The sequence below is a fragment of the Callorhinchus milii genome, unplaced genomic scaffold (assembly GCF_018977255.1).
Source record: "Callorhinchus milii isolate IMCB2004 unplaced genomic scaffold, IMCB_Cmil_1.0 Scaffold3, whole genome shotgun sequence".
NCBI classification, from domain to species: domain Eukaryota; kingdom Metazoa; phylum Chordata; class Chondrichthyes; order Chimaeriformes; family Callorhinchidae; genus Callorhinchus; species Callorhinchus milii.
In genome coordinates this window covers 27,425,570-27,446,839 of record NW_024704744.1, presented here as the reverse complement: position 1 = coordinate 27,446,839, position 21,270 = coordinate 27,425,570, and the positions used below count along the sequence as shown (strand labels likewise).

General features: G+C 41.0%; 1 protein-coding gene across 4 annotated transcripts in view; it reads left to right on the top strand.

Moving 5' to 3' along the window:
* The window catches only part of supt3h (SPT3 homolog, SAGA and STAGA complex component), a 314,077-nt gene that overhangs the window by 276,711 nt on the left and 16,096 nt on the right, over positions 1–21,270 (top strand). For 3 of the 4 annotated variants that reach the window (XM_042333227.1, XM_042333228.1, XM_042333230.1), the window contains one exon: positions 5,984–6,094. The exons of the other annotated variant lie outside the window; for it this stretch is intronic. In XM_042333227.1, the coding sequence (XP_042189161.1) occupies positions 5,984–6,094 (111 nt within the window). The remainder of the gene's footprint in view (positions 1–5,983; positions 6,095–21,270) is intronic. 4 annotated transcript variants of the gene reach the window in all.

Genomic DNA, 21,270 nt, shown 5'->3' with positions numbered 1-21,270 from the left:
CTTCCTTGTGTTTTGAAACCATCAACATCTGAGGTTGGTGGTTTTTGGTATTGACATTTATTAACGTGTGGCTTCTCTGGTTTGTAGTCGTTATATAAGAAAATGTGTGATTAGCCACAAATTAGATCTTCCCATTTATTTTCAGCACTGCCATCACCCTGTTTCTTTTGTTTTGTTCACGGCCCACATTTCTTTCATATTTCTTTGTTTCTTATTCTTAGTTATTCAATCGGTGGGGATTTATAGTGTTTCTATTTCACAAAAGCAGAACCATTTGCCTCTGCCAGGAAATGAACGTAGTCAAACTGAAGTACGTGTAGATCTTTTGTGAACAATGGCCTTTCATAAGAGAAAGTACAATAAATCCAGAATATGTACAATAGGAAATTCCACTTTGCATTTGAGTAGATTTGAAAGAAATGTATAATATTGTCATTTAAACAAAAAACAACCCCAAATTTGCTTTATGTTGTTCACTCGTGTGAGAGTAGTACCAGGTGTAAAAGGCAACAGCCCCTCTCGAAGAACTTGACCTTTTTAATTGGTCTCGCTCCTGCTTTTCTCAGTTGGAATAGTACATTCTTTGAAATGAGGAGATCCACAATTCATCACAGAATACAAGTCTGCACCTGTTGAAAGGTGGAGAGAGCAAGTCTGGGTTACACCTGCACGATAGCCTCATAGCTCAATCTGCTGGGTCAGATCTAGGTCAAGTTCAATGGACTGAGGTCAGAAACAAGTTTGCAATGCCTTAAATTCACTGTGTGCTTTGGTTATTGGCCCTTTACTTCCTAATTGATAGGCTTAACATTCATTGACAATGTAAACTGGGCCTCGTTCAAGTGGGCTTTGTGATTGTTTTTGTTTGAGACAATGTTTGATAATGCACATTTGTCTAAGCTTCACGGTACTTTAACAATTACTAGACTGCATCAAACCAGCCCAACTAATTACATTGCCTGAAAATTTAATCTGATACATGGTTCAGTGAATTCAGTAACAAGAGTTTGTTCCTTGGTTAAATTATATTGGTGGGGTGGGGGGCAGATTCTTGTTTCTGTGTGAAATGTATCTCACTGCTATGGCTTTTGCATTGTCATTTGTTCAGTATGTTATGGTATGCAATACAGTATTCAGTATACTGGATGCATTTAATGTGTTTGTATTTCAAAAGAGAATCATCTCATTTCAGTAGTGTTGCTGATCCTCATGGTTGTTGATTACTGACTTATTTAAAATCTTACTATTCTTCCATAGTAGGATTGTATGTTATATACAAGTGATCACAATACAATCTTTTAGACTTAAAAGGGCAGCTGTCTACGTTAGGGAGTAGTGTAATTTTCATCAAGGGTCACATCAATGAGGATCATTGTATGGCACAATTTGATGTGATTTGCATCATTGTGATTTGTAAGAAACAAATAAGAAATCCTTTTGAAGGTGCTTACTACCAGTTTAAAATGACATTAAGTAGGAATGGCTTAAATAGTTACAATAAGACTTGGGAATAATATTATTATTTATAATCATAATTAAGAGACATTTACTTTAGTTAGAAAAGTTATTTTTGAATTACAGTACTCAAAACAAAAATACACTCTGGCTCCTTTACACTGAGAATAAGAGAGCCAGTCTCACTGTATCAGCATCTTGGAACATTTTTACCTATTACTGGAGAAATACAAGCTGTTATTGTAGAACAACTTTAGCTGTTACTCTGGTATAAGATGTATCTGCAGTCAAAAGAAGATGAGTTGGCACTTTAGCCTACCACAATGCTTACAGTGATGTTCTTGGAGAATAATAAAATACTTTTCCATATAAGTTGTAGAAAAGTTGGGTAAGAAACAATTTATTTTAACATTTTGCTTTTGCAATTTACCTTGAGTAATGAATGCCTTTACACTGAAAATGGTAACTAGGAGAAGCTTTGAGACTTTTGGGGAGAGAGGACTTTTGTGACCTATGGTGTTCCCTTATTATTGGTATTTTTACTCAGAGAATTTGAAAATATTTTACATTTTCTCTAACCGTTCCTCACCTTCAAGTAACAGAAAGCTTTCTTTCAAACAATCGTATCATGCATGTTGTGTTCACAATTGAAAGTTTACCCCTTTCATACGTTGGGATATGTGTGTATATCATTGAATTATATAAAACCTAACGAATGAAGATTATAACATAAATACATTGCTGGTATGTAATTGTGGTCTAATTTACAATGATTCTTATCCTGTTACAATTCCCATTGACCTGCGGGAAATCTGCTTTGGAAGTAGATTAAATTAGTAAGGAATTCCGTTATAAAATTTGCGAATTAGACCCCACATTATTGTAAAATTGCAGCAGTTTGTATTCCCTGACACATGGATACATCACTTCAGACAGGTTGTTAAAACTTGGGATTTGCGTTCGCCCACAAATATACAGTCAATTCACTTTACAGTGTGTTCTGTGAAGCGCTTTGGGACGTCCTCCTGACGTGAAAAGCGCTATATCAAATGCAAGGATTATTATTATTATTATTTAGTGTAAACTATTCTCCTGACAAAAGTACAGCCCAAGGTGATTGCTACAGACAGTGTAATTCCTCCATTGTTTTGCACGAGGCATGATCACTGAATGCTCGTAGATTATTTAACCACAAGGTTATGGTCCGGCCAATCCTCTGTAGATCTAACATCCATATGTGTGTACAACCCGCAGGGTGTATTGAATAATGATCAGGAGCAAGAACCCTGACAGATTTTCATTTGTTGGGAATTTGCCAGCGAATTGTCGCACCTCCAAATGCTGGCCTGGTTTGTGTGGCTGACTCAGCAGAGGACATGGATCGAAATTGAGACTTTCTCGATTTGAATGATTCAATGCCACACAAGTAGTGTATTTATCCCTGAGCCATGGGAAATGTGATGCAAAGTATTCAGGAGCTATTGGGGGCATTGCCTTAAACCACTATTGCAAGAAATCCGCTGCTAACACCACCAGAACAAATTTGTTTTTATTTTAACTCATTTCTGAAAGAAAAACAAGAAAAGCAGGAGCTTGTTCCAGTCTCTCGGTGTCGGGCATCTTAAAAGTAGGTCTTCCCCCTCTTTCAATCTTACCATATTTACCAGAAAACAACAAAAACAATTTGCTTTTATATAGTGCCCCTCAATGCAAAATAGCGTCCCAGAGCACCACGGGCTTTGCTGCATATCCTTCAAAAATTTTGGGGGGGTTTTTAATGTTGTTAAACTTGTATTATAACTGGATGTTAGAGGTTAAGTATACTTTGTTTTTTGCTGTGATTTTAAACAGTACATCTCCTTTTTTAATGTTCCTGATCTGTGAGCTTGCGTGCTCTTATTTAAAACAACCAAGATCCTTATCAGTGCTAGACTCACCACAATATTTGGGGATTGCGCAAAGCTTGCTAGAGAATCCAGAAGCATATTCACTGCCTATTCCAGGTTGGAAAATGCATGAGACCTACGTTATTTCAGCAATGGTAGAGCTGTAATTACATGTATACAGTATTTTTAGCCCGGAGCCAGCTGGAGGAGCATCAGTGTGACTTTTTGGATGCATCAAATGGCACCAGAGTCCAACAGTGATAATCACAAGGGGTTGCATAAGAAAACAATCTGGAAGTAGTAATCAAGCCGCACAGTCTGATACCAATACACATATTTTGGGCCACAGGTCTGGGACAGAGCCACTGTAAAAAAAAAGGTACAACGCTGTGCTTTTTTCTGTTTAGCCCACAGACAGAAATATGCATCCTTTTTGACGCATCCACAAATGAACTTGTGTGAAATTGTGGATTTAAGTTTTGGTTAACTAAGGATTAACAAAGAAATTGTGGACTGTGAATGCAGTCTTTAATTGGAATGATTCTCTCTAATAAAGCAAATTTATTAAATGGCCATGATCATCTTTCATTCCATTTCAAATCATTATATAGTTATTTATTATTACTAGCAAAATGATGCCTTTGTAAAGAACACAGAAGATAAACTGCTTATTAAGGGTGAGTTATGGAAATGCATTCCCATGGGTAAGAGATTTGTGTCTGAACCCTTTAAAACCTATTTTTCTTGGTTAGCTGGGTTCCGGCACATACAGAAACTTATCATCTTACTTAAGAATGCCCAGACTGAGAGTTTAACATATGCCACCTACACAGATATGTCCCTGCGTCTGTAATGCAATGTGCAATCTCTCCCTAGAGGGATGCATACAACCTATCTAATTCCAGAGAATATTTCGAGAGCCAATGCTTGGATCCTCAGAGTGTGCATTCGGGGTGCTACGAGAGTTTAACCAGCTAAAACTGTAGTTTTCCATTAAGAGCACTGTTCAGGAGGTTTCCTGCTGCGTCCAACTTGCACCACCCTATCCTTCAAAACTTTGGCTTGCAAGGGTAACAGGAGCTGAATGGGTGGAATCCCTCTCCCCTGCAAATCCTGCTGATGAGCCAGGGTGACGGTTCATGAACCAGAATACCGAGACCGCCATGGACAATTGACTCGATTCCAACATTCACCAAGCACATCACACTATTTTGGTCAGCTGGAAGTCTGACACATGCGGAAATCCATCACCATGTGGAGTCCTGTAGTTCAGTGGTTAGAGCACTCGCTTTGCAAGCGAGAGACCTGAGTTCAATTCCAGGCAGGGCCAAACCTTGGGCAAGTTTCCTTACTCCACACGCCTAATAATAATCCCTCCAAAACCAAAAACAATAATAAATTGGTCATTTTCAATCTACGACTGTTTGTAGGACACTGCTGTGCGCAATTGGCTGCCGCGTTCGCCCACAAATATACAGTCAATTCACTTTACAGTGTGTTCTGTGAAGCGCTTTGGGACGTCCTCCCGACGTGAAAAGCGCTATATGAAATGCAAGGATTATTATTATTATTACCATGCTTAAGAGTATCCAAGCTAACCTGAGAATTCCATGCATTACACCTTGACATGAAAATTGCAGAGATACATTGCTGGAATGGAATGTGCGATCTCTTTCTGGAGCGAAGCATCCAAGGCTTTGCCCCCAGAGTGTGAGTTCAGGTTCTGCTGGAGTCTAATCAGCTAAAACACATAACTTTCCATTGATATTGCTGCCTGGCAAGCTTTCCTGCAGCTTATCCAGCTAGGACCACCCTACCCATTAGGGCTTTGGCTTGCAGGGTTAATAGGAGCTGAGTGGAATGATTGCTATCCCCACTAACTGATCTGCCCTTCCAAGTCCTGCTGATGAGCAAGGCTGGCTGGCTGCAATACTGTGGCCCACCTGGCTCAGTGTCGCGACAACTGAAACCGCCACAGAGAGGTGGATTGATTCGGCCATTCCGTTACCAAGCATGTCACCTTGGAGCCAGTTCAGTTCCAAGGAGACCTCGCTTACTTCACCCCTTCCTACCTCGTTCGAAGGAGGATTGTCAGCAAAATGAAGTGTGATGATCTCTGTGTGAGAAACGAACTGGCACTTAGGACTGCTGGCTGGTTTAATGCTTCCACAAGTGGAACATTGAGTGCAACTTTAAATTAACTGAAAATTTAATAAGTGCTGCTCACCAATGTGTTGGTGTTGTGTCATGGATGGGAATTACTTATTTTCAATGAGCACACAAGATCAATCTTGTGGGCGGTAAAATTACTAATCACTTCCATGAAATAATTCGTCGTACCCAAGAAAACAGATGGGTCGACTAAGCACTGCAATTTTCTTTTTGAAGTGTGTTTCTGGTTTAAATGTCAACAGATTACTGTGTTATAAAAGGCATGAGCTGTGTTCAGATCAATCTTTTGCAATAAATTTCTGATACGTTTCCAATTTTGTCTATTTGGAGATGCGTATGTGGATGCATTTAAGAGTGAATCTAATGGCTTTGAAAGGCTAATATTGTTTAGGCTGCTGGGCTATGTGTCTTTTATCTGCAGTTGTCTTAGTGTTTTTCATTTAGTTGAAATTTATGATTTTATGTTACAGAGTGCTGCAGCCTGTGGGCTGGAGGCTCATAGTGATGCCATCCAGCCCAGCCACATCAGAGAGGTGATTCGACGATACAGCCACAAAATTGGCCCTCTTTCCCCGTTCACAGTACGTAATAACAGTGCTATAAAAAGTTATATTTATATGCAAGTGAATTTTTATTTTCAAGTGGTCAAAGTTCGAAGTATTGAAATTGTTGGGAGCAATTTTGTGGCAACTGTAATTTTCATGAAGAATAAAGTCTATGAAATTCTCTTGGGAGCATAAATACTCCATCTTTTTTGGCAGCTTAAGCATTACTAAATATTCTTTTTCATTACGGCTCATGTTGTGTTTTCCATTACTTTAAATCCAGTACAGTTGCCACAACAAAACTCCTCTGACATGCAGGTTTGCATTTATACTTTACAATCGCGTTGCTACATTGCGCGGGGTGTTTATTGCAGGTCTGCTGAAATAGAGGACAAAGCATGTAAACTTAACAAGTATCTGACACACCCCTTGTGTATTTTGTTTTATATAATGTACTTCCATTTTAAAACAGTGAACGATTGCATTTGATTATCTGCCAGGTTTGAGCTGTGTTCTCTTGATGGCTACATCAAAGAAGCCACCAACTCGAGAGCCAGTATGTGGTATTGGAATCTGCTCCAACTGGGTATTTATTGATTTGTTTTTAACCTCACTCCTTCCATTTGGTGCTGTTTCACTGATGTTACATAAAATGTGTGTGGTATGGTCGGAGGGGTCTTGAGTGCATTTTATACTTACAAAAATATTTCAGTTTTGTTACTTCGCATGATATGTGAGGATTATTATGTTGCTAGTCCAGGCATCAGGATGATTTGTAGATTTTCAAGAAAAGTAAGGGCTGGAGTACTGACTGTGGACTACTGATAAATAACACTCTAGAATTCTGAGACATCGTCTGACCACCTCAGTCCTGCAGTCCTCCAAGCTATCATCAGCTGGTTGGGTCAAGAGTAAAAGCTAAACTGTCAGCTTACATTTTGTTATCATTTTTTATCCTATACAAAAATGATATTAACTGTATGGACAGATAAAATGCTCAGACCAACTTTTTTATATAAATATCTTTCATTCTTAATATAAAATGACATCCTTCCTGAATTGTGTCTATTGTGGTATTGCTAAAAAAAATTATGGTCTGACATATGCGGAAACCCATCACCATGCTTAAGAGTATCCAAACCCAACTGAGAGTTCCACATATGCATGCTACCCATGCAGGGAATTTCCCTGTTGTCTTGAATGTAACGTGCATTATTTTTTTGGAGGGATGCAGTATTTATCTAATTATACAGCATTTCAATGAGTGTTCTAGCTTTCAGCAAATTGTGTAATTTTGTTGTTTAAAAAATCAGGGAAACATGCACCTCAGCTTCAAAGCAAATATGCTTGAACTTTGAAGCAGTGTCTTACTGGATGTTAGCTGGGAGAGAAAGAGAGCGAGAGAGCGAGCAGGCAAGCTGGGAGAGGTTCAATATTTTCATTTCAGAGAGAAGTAAATAGAACTCAGCAATCTGGGATGAAATGCAATCAAAACATTTATTTCGTAATACAGAGCAAATGTTATAAGACTAAGATAAGGAACACTTGTTTTCTGTTTGCTGTGATAGTTACCAGAGTCAAGACCCATGATTCAGATTGAATCATCACACTCATTTTTAGGCTTAATCTACAAAGTTCAGTCAGCAACTGAGTGTATTGTTTCGAGATAAATAAAGATTGTGGTGGTCAGATGGTTAATGTGGGGGTGAGAATCTGCTGAAAAAAAGGGCAACTCTCCTTGAGTCAGCAGTATCTAAGGGAAACAACATTAGAAAGTTCAAGAATTAACTGCAAAATCAACATTCAGATTATATGTATTGCAAGCTTGCTGCGTGCATGTGTTACTTTATGTCTTTGCTGACACATGAAGGTTGAAAATGGAGGCATTTGCAAATTGGAGGTAGGAATCAGGACTTGCGCTTTTCTCTCTTAGCTGAGAGCAGGATTAAAGTCTAACAGAAGGTGGGAAAGCACAACACAACCTTTGCCAACCCTCAGGATCATGATTTACACAACCACCTGAGTTGCTTGTTTTGCTCAACGAGCATTGGCCTGCTTCATGTCCTGCTGTCTGATCCTGCCCACAATCGTTGGGCCAGCTTTCAGCCATTTCACCCCTCCTCTCTGGAACTCCATCCTGGAGTCTCTCCAGCTTGCACCCTCCATGACCGTTTTTAAAGCCCACCTTAAAACGTAACTCTTCAACCACACTTTCAGCCTGACATTTTCACACTTCCCTCCCCCATCTTTTACAAGTGTTCCCTCCCACACCCCGTACCCCGCTTCTGTGTCGAGCTAGCTGTGCAAAGTGCTTTTAGATGGCTTTGCAACATCAAAAATGTAAATTTGTATTGTGTTAGTAAATGTGGTGTAAAATTTTTGGCAGCAAATTGCACAAACTATGTGCAAGTAGAACAGTGAGTTCCGTTTTCCAAAAAACATATTTAAGATGGATAACATAGTCTGATCCTACTTCATGTCAGTCTATAATAGAGAAGAATTGTCAGTACAGCTCTCTTTATTGCAGGTTCCATTTCAATACACGGGAGGTCTTTTGGGGACAAAAATCAGAAAAAGTCTGGAATGAAGAACATAAAATACATAAAATACATGGTAGATAATTATTTCTGAATAGTGTTCTTTGATTAAACTAAGCAGTGTTGTATCTTTTTTTAAATGGCACAATTGCTATTCTGTTTAAGTCATGTGAAAATCCTACATAAAAGGATGTAAAAAAACTTATAAAGACACTGCTGTGCACGATTGGCTGCCGTGTTTTGCCCACAAAATACACAGTCAATCCACTTTACAGTATAATCTGTGAAGCGCTTGAGACATCTCAATGACGTGATAAGGCGCTATATCAAATGCAAGGATTAGTATTAGTATCTCTTATTTCAATCAAACAGTCGATTGTAAAAGTGGAATAAAAGCATGTTTTGTGATGTGTTAAGATTGGGGGGCGAAACAGCACTGTTGTTTATGTCAGTTCTTTGAGCTGACTGAATAATATTTGAGACTCAGGACTGTATGATTCATATAGCAGCACCGTCAGGGCGAAGGCTAAAACTACCATACACCAAAATAAAAAAATGACTCATTTGTACTGTTTCACATGTTCAAAGATTGCAGGAAGTTCCCACACTGACATTTTCTATGATATGCAGAACTTTGCAGCTTCAGCAATATTCCATTAACAGACTAGTTAGTTAGTGTCACGTCTTGTTCCATTCTGGGCTTGTTTTGAACAAAACCAGGAATAGAAATACAGAACAGTAAAACTGCTGTTGTATCAGGTGGGACTGTAACATTTACGCGAAGTCCGAGATGCAGGCAAACCATATAAGCCGTAAAAATACAATTTAAATCAATACACAATGCTCACATCAATTTATGCAGCCGGGAAGCGAGCAAACGGTGACGGGATAAGACAACATTTCCCGCGATTCACGCATCTTGACCCGTCGCCGCATGCGCACTTACTGGCAAGCGCAGGGATCGTATTGAATCGCGGGAAATAAAGTTCTTTGGCGACGGATCAAGACCACTTTTGCTGCGATTCAATGCAGCCAGCCAGTAAGCACGCATGTGCCAAGGGGTCAAGACGTCATTTCCCCCAATTCAAGGCGGGAGTAAGTGCAGGGATAATGGAGAGTAGGGGAGTGGTGTTACGAGTTAGGAGGTAATTAATATATAGTGTTTTGTGTTTTGGTAGGAAACTGAATTGGATGTAGGACTTAGGCGATTGTATGTTTTCTAAAGACTTACGCAAATTTTACCATACAATTCAATTTACATTTATACAGTACCTTTCACGTCGGGAGGAATGTGTCAAAGCATTTAATACTGCTGCTGGGCACCCGACCTGGAGGAGTGGGAGCCGAGGCTGGTGGGCAGGGTAAAGATGACCAAAAGTGCGATCACAGAGGTGAAAAATATACAGTATATGGAGTGAAGTACAATCTATTTAATTGGCAGTTCTCAAATTTGTAGTGCTTTCATGCTAGATATTTTTTCTTAATTTGTAGAATATCTATCACAGTGTCCAGGTGCTCAGTATATTGATAGCTGGAATGACCGTAGAGTTGCTACAATTTGACTTTGTGACACCGATCTAAAGAGAAAAATCGGCCAAGGAATTACATTCCTGTGGACTGAAACTCCAGTTGGGATTATGTGTAGCACATTTTGCAGTGCATTGTTAAAATGGGGATATCCCATTCACAGCACATTCAGGGAAAATGGCTTTTTAAAGCATCATTGTGGTCAGTGGTGTGTGTGGATGTTGGTACAAAATGGGAATTGGATTGGTTTTGATATACTGGACAGTTGGATGGTACTCTGAGACACTACCCTGAGTGGAGGGCACTATATGAGTGCAAGTTATTGTTGTTATATAGCCTGCTGACTGACTGTCACATATGTAAAATAGCCACTGGCCCAAACCTCAAGCAGCCCCTTCAGAACAGGAGAGAAGATTAGCAGAACAGCAGCATCTTGCATTTATATAGCACCCATTACATATCCTGTGTGAAAGGTGCTATATAAATCCAGGTTGTTGTTGTTTTAAATTCTTTTGAAAATGAAATGATTTATAAATAATTTCCTGTGCATAATTACAGTGTCATTAGTGGAGATTGGCTTTGTTGAAAGTGATTGAAGATTGTTCTTCTGTAGGTGATGTTTTAGGAAAGATGGGAGTGGTGAAAATCATTTTGAGTGTAAACCGCTCACTGCCCCCAATCCTTTCCCTTGTTTAATTATAAACCTTTACTGTGGTGCATGGAGGATAAATACTTCAGATGAATAAGAAAGACCAAAGCAAAGGCAGGCAATCTTTTTGTATCTCCATATATCATCTCTGTTTTCTTTTGCTTCTTTGCTCTTCTCTGTGTTCATCAGCAAGCCAAGATAAAATACATTATATTATGCAAATACATTAGGGAGACCCTGTTATTAAACACCTCGCCAGAAACATGTTTGCTTTTAACACAAGTGTCTTCTATACCCGCAGTTACCAGTGATGCAACTTGTAGTGGTTCCTATCCAAAAAAAAACCTGATTTCTAGATTCTCAGGCCCCTGCCAATGTCACTTCCTGAGCACTGTACCTACTGACAGGGTGGAAGCCAGACATTTTTTCACATTTTCTCTTAATGTGGAGGTCTGCGATTGTGGACAAAGATCACTGCATTATAACAGGGCTGTCTTGTGAAATGACCATATTATGATCCAATATGCAACTAACAGGATTGCTTAACAAGGAAACCAGGAATAAGTTACTCTGCCCCACGGGAACACTTAAGGTAATCTACTTTTAGAGCAGTGCTCTCAATCAGTGGTGTGACTTACTCCCTGGTTCATCAGTTAATAGTGAACACTTAGAGATTGTTACATGTTAAGTAGCTTTTTATTTTTGGTCATATATGGGTCTCAGACAAGGTCCATCTCTCACTGGTTTACTCACTGCCTCAGCCAGATAGAAATCTACTCTTCTAAGAGGAGAATTTTGAACATTTCATTCTATAAAGACGTTTGTACGCTGTGGAACAGACTAAGTGCCAAAGGAAGGCCTTTGTATACACAGTGGTTGCTACAACAGGACAGATTTCAGTATCTACATTTATGACAATGGATGTGAAACCGAGGACTACTCCTAATCTTCTACATACAGCCAGTCATGTAATGTATGCATGAGTTAGTTTCTTTAAGTAGCCTGATGCTGCTGAGTGGAAACCTCATTCTGCTTTCTGAGCCAGTGCATGAGGAGTAAGTGAGCTCCACGTCTTAAGACACCAAACAGGGTTATCTCATTTGGCGTGAAGACAAGAGTATGATCTATTGTGTCTGAATTACATCTGACTGAAGAAATTACCATTCATTTTCTTGTTCTACATAAATCTGAAGTGGAACATGGGTGCCACCATGTGGACATGAACAGGGCTCTCTCTGTTTGAGCAGCATTAAAACAGTTAATGAATAATCTCATAAACTGTGTCCTATGAAGACAAAGTTTGGTTAATATCAGACAGCAGGAAAAGAATAGTGTGAATTGTCCATTGCTTCCAGTGGTCAGCGAGAGATCCTGCTGATAAAATCAAAGGTTCTTCTGTAAACGCATCACTCACTCTATGGGGTAATTTCAAACAGGTTCCAAGAAGTAATGGCTATGAACAGTAGCCTTCATACATTATGGTTCAGGCATCACTATGAATAGAGATGTATAATTTGAGATGATCCTATAAGCTTTGTTACAAATCCTGCAGATAGATTGTGCACTCTTCCAAAGGCACTAGTTAGGTACATACATCAATGAAAACATCCTCACATAGTCACTAGATGAAATATTGATGCTATGGATATTTGCCGCGGGAGGCATCTAAACTCCCAAAATACTTCCAAAATAATGCAGCTTTGTAGTTTGAAACCTGCATAGAATTAGTTACAGGTACAAATGTTCTCAATTCGAGTGATTTTGAATTTCTCAATCTTGCAGTTTATTACATTATCTTAATCTCCCAATGAAATAATTTTCTTACAATCTCGCCTCTGGTCATTGTTCCACATGTAACCACTGAAAGCCCTCTGCATGTGCTTAATCCTGTTCATTAATACAGCGCGAGCATTTAGACTTGATACTCGCTGACAGGCGAACAAATTAGAGCTTAACTTTCACACAGCAACATATGGACTTCCTTGCAATGTGCATTTGGATTTCTTCTGAGCATTTATGAGCAGAGGAACTTGGAAAAAATAGTTATTCCCTTTAATTTTTTGGGTCTGCTTCAAAGTATAAGGATATCGTTTTCTCAAGCAGGTTGAAATTGGACAGTTGAGTATTCTCTTGATGGAAGAAGTATGAAAATTATTGCTTGATGGGGCCACATAAAACTTGCCTTGTGCCAAACCATGCCACGTTTTATTCCCAAATACATTAAACGTTTTCTGATAGTTCTGGACTGCAGTGTTCTTAAACATTGTGGAGATTTCTTATTGATGATTATTGATTACTAACTGGAAGACTGGCTAACTGTGGTGAATCTGAAGAATATATCCTTTGAATAGGGAGTTTGAACTCATATAGTCTAGGTTGACACTCCAGTGCTATCCTCCTTTTCAGGTGGACATTAAAGATCCCATCACACTACTCGAAAAGCGAAGGGAGTTTCTCATAGTATCCTGGGTAACAATCCCCTAGATGAGAAAGGTCATCCACTTAATGGCTGTTGTGAGTATTGCTGTGCTAAAAGTGGCTGCCATATTCCCCTACAAATACAATCATTACACTTCACTGTAAAATCCAGTGAAGCACTTTGAGACATCTCCACAACATGGAAAGGCATTATGCAAAAAATATTATTAGTTAATAAAACAGAGGAAATTCAGAATTGTTATTAGACTGTATTGCAATATAAAAACAAGTGCTAGTTGGTTGTGCTTTGGTTTCCAGGATCTTGACTAAATCCATGTGTAAGATTCACTCACTTAGCACTCTCCCCTCTGGGACAGAGGTAGTAGGTTCAAGTTCTATTCCAGGATCCCAGCTTGTTCTAGCCACTCCAGTGCTGTGCTGAGATATATAATCATGGAATCTTACAGTACAGTAGGAGGCCAATCGGCCCATCATGCCTGCGTCAGCTCTTTGAAACAGCTACCAACTATCCCACTCCCCCACTCTTACCCCAGAGCTCTGCAAATTGTTCCTTTTTAAGTACCTATGCATTTACTTTTGAAAGCTACTATCAAATCTGCTTCCAGTTTAGTTAGTCCTGTGTTGCTGGAGGTACCATCCTTTCAATGATATGTTAATCCATGGTACCATCAATTCAGGTGGACATTAAAGACTCCCTGATATAATGTGAACTGAGAAACCAGCTTCTCCTGGTGACCTCGCCAGCATATCTTGAGATTAATTGGTCATTCAACCATGTAGCTCAGTGGTTAGAGCACTCGCTTTGCAAGTGAGAGACCTGAGTTCAATTCCAGGCAGGGCGAAACCTTGGGCAAGTTTCCTTACTCCTCACGCCTAATAATAATCCCTCCAAAAAAACAAAACAATAATAAATTGGTCATTTTCAATCCACGGCTGTTTGTGGGACACTGCTGTAGCAATTGGCTACCGCGTTCACCCACAAATATACAGTCAATTCACTTTACAGTGTATTCTGTGAAGCCCTTTGGGACGTCTAGAAGAAGTGAAAAGCGCTATATCAAATGCAAGGATTATTATTATTATTATGACTATTTTGTGGGAATTTGCTGTGTGCAAATTAACTAAAAATAAAAGTACGTTTGGCAGTGTTTACCTCTAAAGTACCATGAGATGGTTCCATGTTATCAAATGCAAGAATTATTTATTATTGTTATCTTAGTCACAGTGGCCTATCTATGTAGTTGACTAGATTGGGTCAGTGAACAATTGGAGCAGAAGAAGTCTTGCAATAGGTAGAACCACTGAGACAGGTGGAATATATGTGATCAATTGAGAAAATCCCACAACACAAAATCCCCGCTTCACAACATTCAGCACAACTTTGAAATATTCTTGTTTAAACATAGCATGAAGATAACCATACGATAAGAAATAGAGCTTAATCTAGCCTCCATGGCAGTATATTCAAACCCTACTATAAATCTGTACTGGTTAAACTGTTAACATTGTTCCCACAGGTGCTGTAGTTTGATCTATTTTGTAATTTCAATCCAGCTGTGGCGCAGCTATAACAAAACAAAACAAGGCTGACTTGCCTTAGTGATTCATGGGAACACAAATAGGATGTGTTCTTTCTGGCACAAAGATTCAATCTGTGAATAAAGATAACTGTGTTGCATCTTTTATCTGTCCTTTTGAGCTTCTGACATTTGTCGTGATATGAAGTGAATGATGCATGGAATCTTGCCTTGACAGAAGAAATACCACTGGTCTAGTTTCGGCAATGGATGTACATTTTGTTCCTCATTATCACTTAAATTACTTGTGTATTTTTAGGAAGAGAATTGAATTAGTGTATTATCAGAACAGTGGGAAGTACAAGCCAATTTTTTTAAAAAAAGTCCCTTTTCTTCTGCAGATTTATGGACGCTAACATTTCTTATATGAGGGGAATTTTTGTCTGGGCCCATCTGGAAATGTTTACTTCTGTGGCGCATAATCTGGCTGTGGATTTTGTTAGCAGCTTACTTTTTTGTAAATTCTTGGACTTCAGTTTTATAAATTATTGAGTAGAAGTTTTGCCAATATGTTTGGCTGATCGCTGCCCACGCTCCTTACCTGTCATTCACCTTTCATTTAGTTTCACTGCGCCCGTTGCCCATGACCCACCACCTTATTAGAGTCAGTCCAGTTTGCTGAACTGTCCTTTAAATCATGCTGTTGCATAAATCACTTCAAGATGATCCTTGAGTGGATGTGTCTGTCATGTAGAAGCATTCCTCTTTGGTCTTTCCACTGATGGCCTCTGCCCATCTTGCTCAAAGAGTACAGATACTGTAGAGCTTTTAACATAAATCACACTTACTGCTCTTTCGCTGTTTCCACATTGTATAACCATGAACACCAACTAACCATGACTACAAGTAAGGTTTGCCAAGCTGTACTCATCAGCCAGCCAGTGTGTGTGCCCTTTTTTGCTCTCTCCGATGATTTTTAAAAAAAAATTGCATTGCTGAACTCCCCCATTGGCTCAGTGTAATTATGCAATACAGCACAAATTTAGATTTATACAGTGACCTTTCAGTCAGGAGGATGTCCCAAAGCGCTTACCAGTCCTGGCTGGGCATCCGAGCTGGGGTTGGAAGATACAATTACATTTGTAAAGCGCCTTTCTCATCGGGATGATCTCCCAAGGAGCTGAACAGGGATTTGGACCTGAACGGGGTTGGGGGGGGGTTGGGATCAGCGGTGGGTGGAAGGCAGGGAGGGTAGGAGGGTGGCTGAAAGCATGGTTGAAGAGGAGGGTCTTGAGACCTGCCTTGAAGGAGGCAAGGGAGGAAGCGAGGCTACGGGACTGTGGGATGGAGTTCCAAAGGGTTGGGGCAGCGAGGCTGAAGGCCCGACTGCCGATGGGGGGGCGGGCCAAGCGGGGGACGTGGAGCAGGCGGAGCCTGCTGAGTGGAGAGAGCGGATAGGTTGATAAGGGGTTAGCAGGTCATAGAGGTGGCGGGTGGGAGTGGAAAGATGACCGAAAGCTGGGCAAAAAGTTTGGACTTGAGATGGACTTTGAATGAAGTGAGGAAGGAAGCGAGTCGGAGGGACTCTGGGATGGAGTTCCAGTGTCAGGGCAGATACGCTGAAAGTCTATGATGGGACGGAAGGGCGGGCAATGTGAAGCAGGCCAGTATCCTCAGTGAGTACCTGAATTTTACAGACGAGAGGTCCTGGGTTTCATCCCAATCTGTTGTATAATCTCAACTGGGTTAGTGGTAAGGGAACCACAGTTGGTTTCAAAGCCCTTATTTTTGGACTCTGAATAGCCACGGGTCCCGATGGTGAACAAAAGCCCTTGGAATGGAATATACAATACGTGGTCAGAGTCTTTCCAGACACTCACTATCTCGAAGTGTATCAACATTCAATGTCTCAACTTTGCACATGAATATTAGATACTGGAGCTGGAAATAGGAGTACAATGTAAAGTGTAGCAGCTAAGAGAACATCAGTAATAATCAGGGGAAAATAGGAAGAGAAAAATTGGAGAACAGCTCAGTGAGGCGTAAGGAGAAATGTAAAGAAAATATAAATGTATGCAAGCCAGTTTCTTTTTAAGAACTGCAGAAAACCAGCTTCCAATTTAAGACTGGTTTGAAGCATTTTCCACAATTCTTTTCCATCTTAAATTTTAAGACAAAATTGACTTGCAGGCTAAGACTGGTGGAATTTCCGGCTTGAAAACGACCAACTCCTAAAAATTAGGTGTTCCAGATGTTTGAACGAGTTGCAGTAAATGTGATGCACAACACCAAGTTTGACCCTTCCCCACTGAGCTAAAAAATAAAGGTCTTTGCAACCCTATTAACAGATCTGAGATAAGAATAGCTTTGTGTTTCAAGCATCCGTTTAAACCAAAGAAGTTTCAAAGTTCTGAGTTAATGCTCATTGCTTCTGTAACAAATTCTTGAACTTCAGATTTATAAATTATTGAGCTGAAATTTTGCCAGTTTGTTTGGCTGATCGCTGCCCACGCTCCTTACCTGTCATTCACCTTTCATTTAGTTTCACTGCGCCCGTTGCCCACGATCCCCCACCTTATTAGAGCCAGTCCAGTTTGTTGAATTGTCCTTTAAATTTTGTTGTTACATAAATTGTTACATACATCCTCGAAAATAAAACCTAAATCTGTAGAGGAGCAAAGGGATCTAGGGGTACACATACACAATTCACTAAATGTAGGAACGCAGGTTAATAAGGCCATAAAGAAGGCAAACCAGGCAATGGGGTTCCTTTCTAGAGGGATAGAAATGAAAAGCAGGGAAGTTATGGTAAACTGCTATAGACCCTTGGTTGGACCACACTTAGTACTGTGTGCAGTTCTGGTCCCCACATTATAGAAGGGATGTAGAGGCACTGGACAGGGTGCAAAGGAGATTCACAAGGATGATACCAGAACTGAGAGGTTATACCTATCAGGAAAGGCTGAACATACTTAGACTCTTTTCTCTTCAAAAGAGGAGGGTAAGGGGTGACCTGATAGAGGTCTTTAAAATGATGAAAGGTTTTGATAGGGTGGACATAGGGAAGATGTTTCCACTTGTGGGGGAGACCAAAACCAGGGGCCATCAATACAAAATAATCACAAATAGATCAAATAGGGAAGTTAGAAGAAATTTCTTCACACAGAGAGTAGTGGGAATGTAGAACATGCTACCAAAAGGAGTTATTGAGGCAAATAACATAGATGTATTTAAGGGAAAGCTAGATAGGTACATGAGGGAGAAAGGAATATAAGGTTATGCTTGAAGGCTTAGTTGAGGAAGGGCAGGAGGAGGCTCATGTGGAGCATAAACACCGGCATAGACCAGTTGGGTTGAATGGCCTGTTTCTGTGCTGTATATTCTAATGTATTCTAATGCATTCTAATTACTCCAAGATGAACCTTGAGTGGATGTGTCTATCGTGCAGAAACATCCTCTTTGGTCTTTCCACTGATGGCCTCTGCCCATCTTGCTCAAAAGAGTACAGATACTGTAGGGCTTTTAATGTAAATCACATTTACAGCTCTTTCGCTGTATCCACATTGCATAACTATGAACACAAGCATTTCATGCTGGGATTCAGAAAGTTTGTGGTACAGAGGGAGGCCATTCGGCCATTGTATCTGACCTGGTGCTGGCTCCCCCACGGGGAATTATATATAATTTCACTGTAAAACCCTTGAATTTGCATGCATTTGTTTAAAGAGCCTTTCTCATTTTTTCTACTAAATATCAGCCAAATAGTTACAAATGTATCAGCTGTGAGATTGATCTACGATGAGATTGACAGTCCTGTGGAAGACCATCTTGCCTGTGTGATGCCCAAGGCATTTATTTCTCTTCGTTCAAACGATGTAGCCATGTGACTTCAATAATATATAATAACATAAAAAATAATCCTTGCATTTGATATAGCGCTTTTCACGTCTTCTAAATGTCTCAAAGTGCTTCACAAGAAACACTGTATCCGCTTCCACAAGGGTCAGGTGCAGACCTCTCTCACCACCACCATATCCAGCATAACACACACCATCTGCTCCCTTGACCTCATCCCCACCCCTCTCCTTACCTCCCAGCTCCACCTCCTCGCCCCTCTACTCTCCGACACCATGAATCTCTCCCTATCATCTGGCACCGTTCCCAACCCCCTAAAAACAGCTATAAGCACCCCCATCCTGAAAAAACTTTCCCTGGACGAGAGGGCAGGGAGGATAGGAGTAGGAGGGTGACCAAAGGCGCAGTCGAAGAGGAGTGTCTTGAGACATTCTTTGAAGGAGGCAAGGTAAGGAGCAAGGCAAAGGGACTGGGATGGGGTTACAAAGGGTAGGGGTAGATACTGTCTTAAAATTAACATTAAATGTTATAACACCAGCCCTTCCGATCGGGTTTACTCTGGTCAAGGTGACAAATGACATCTTGTCCATCTGTGACTAGGGCTCCCTCTGCCTCCTCGTCCTCCACAACCTCTCTGTTGCCTTCGATACTGTGGACCACTCCATCCTCCACCACCGCCTCTCCTCTCACCTCAACTTTCAGGGTTCTATCCTTGAATGGTTCAGGTCTTATCCTTCACACCGTCTGCAATTTCACTTCGCCAACGGTTTCTCTTCCAGCCTCCGCACAGTCTTGTGCGGTGTTCCTCAGCGCTCTGTCCTCGGTCTGTCCTCTTCATCCTCTACATGCTCCCCCTTGGTGACATCATCTGCCGACAGAGGGTCAACTTCCACATGATACCCAACTCTATCTTCTGCCTCTACCATCAATTCCAGAACAACTGACGTCCTAACAGACTGTCTGTCAGATGTCAAGTCCTGGATGAGAGCCAACTTTCTACAGCTGAATGTCAGCAAGTCTGAGTCCCTCCTGATTGGCTCGCCTCCACACATCAGGCACTGGCTGCATCATCATCCATGGATACACACTCCACCTCACCAAGCTTGTCAGAAACCTGGGTGTCTTGTTCGACCCTCAGCTGTCCTTTCTCCCCCATATCCGTACCATGACTCACTTTGCCTTTCCCCACCTCCTCAACATTGCCCGACTCCTCCACTACCTCATTCCTCAGGCCACCGAAATACTCATACATGCATTCGTCACCTCAATGCTTGACTAGAGAAACTCTCTCCTTGTTGGCTTCCCCAACTCTTCCCTCCACAAGCTGCAGATCATCCAGAACTCTGCAGCTCGTGTCCTCTCCCATACCAGGCATCGTGATCCCATCACCCCCACCCTTACCCGGCCCCACTGTCTACCCATCCCTCAGAGAATAGAATTCAAAATCCTCGTCCTCACTTTCAAGGCCCTCCACGGCCTTGCCCCCTCCTACCTCTCTGATCTGCTAATCCCCACATCAACTGTCCACTCTCTCCGTTCAGCAGGCTCCAGCCTGCTCCTTGTCTCCCGCCCGACCCACCCTGCAATCAGTGGCTGGACTTTCAGCCTCTCTGACCCAACCCTTTGGAACTCCATCCCACAATCCCTTCACCTTGCTCCCTCCCTTGTCTCCTTCAAGGCATGACTCAAGACCCTCCTTTTTGACCATGCCTTCAGCCACCCTCCTAACTCTCTGCCCTCCCTCATCCCAACCCTGCCCCCTCACACTCAGGTCCTGATCCCTGACTGTTCAGCGCCTTAATAATAATAATAATAATAATCCTTGCATTTGATATAGCGCTTTTCACGTCGGGAGGACATCCCAAAGCGCTTCACAGAATATACTGTAAAGTGAATTGACTGTATATTTGAGGGCGAACGCGGCAGCCAATTGCGCACAGCAATGTCCCACAAACAGTCGTAGATTGAAAATGACCAATTTATTATTGTTTTTAGTTTTGGAGGGATTATTATTAGGCGTGTGGAGTAAGGAAACTTGCCCAAGGTTTCGCCCTGACCTGCCTGGAATTGAACTCAGGTCTCTCGCCTTGGACTTCTTTCCTGACGTGAAAGGCACTTTACAAATGTAATTTTGTTGTTGTATTGCAACCTGAATCACATTAATACCCTCTTTATGCTGATGGAAGCATTTTGGGGCAGGGACATGGCACTTAAATTTCTTACTTCAAAATTACATTGGCAAAAGAAATAGCCAAATCACTGCTCGTGCAGGACTAACTCAACACCGATTTGTTTAATGTTTTGTGTTGCAGCCAACTCCTAAATAACATTGCATTTACACAGAAGATTCAGATGAAGAAGGCTCTTCAGCTCTTTGATCTCATCCTTCCGCAATACCCACTCGACCATCACAGCATCAAGTTGTTTATTGAATGAGTCCAATGTCCTGGGCTCAGCCACCCTTCCCAGTAATCCATTTCAGTCATTAATTATACTCCTGGTAAATAAATATTTCCCGGTGTGTCCTGAAATTGCCCTTTGCTACCCTGAACCTGTGCTCTCTTGTCCTGCTGCCATGACATTTCTGGGTTTACTTTCTTAATCTCATTATGTAATTCTATAATGTCCTGTCTGAGGGGCCTTTTATCAAGGCTGAAGAGCCCTATCTTATGCAGTCTTTCTTATAAC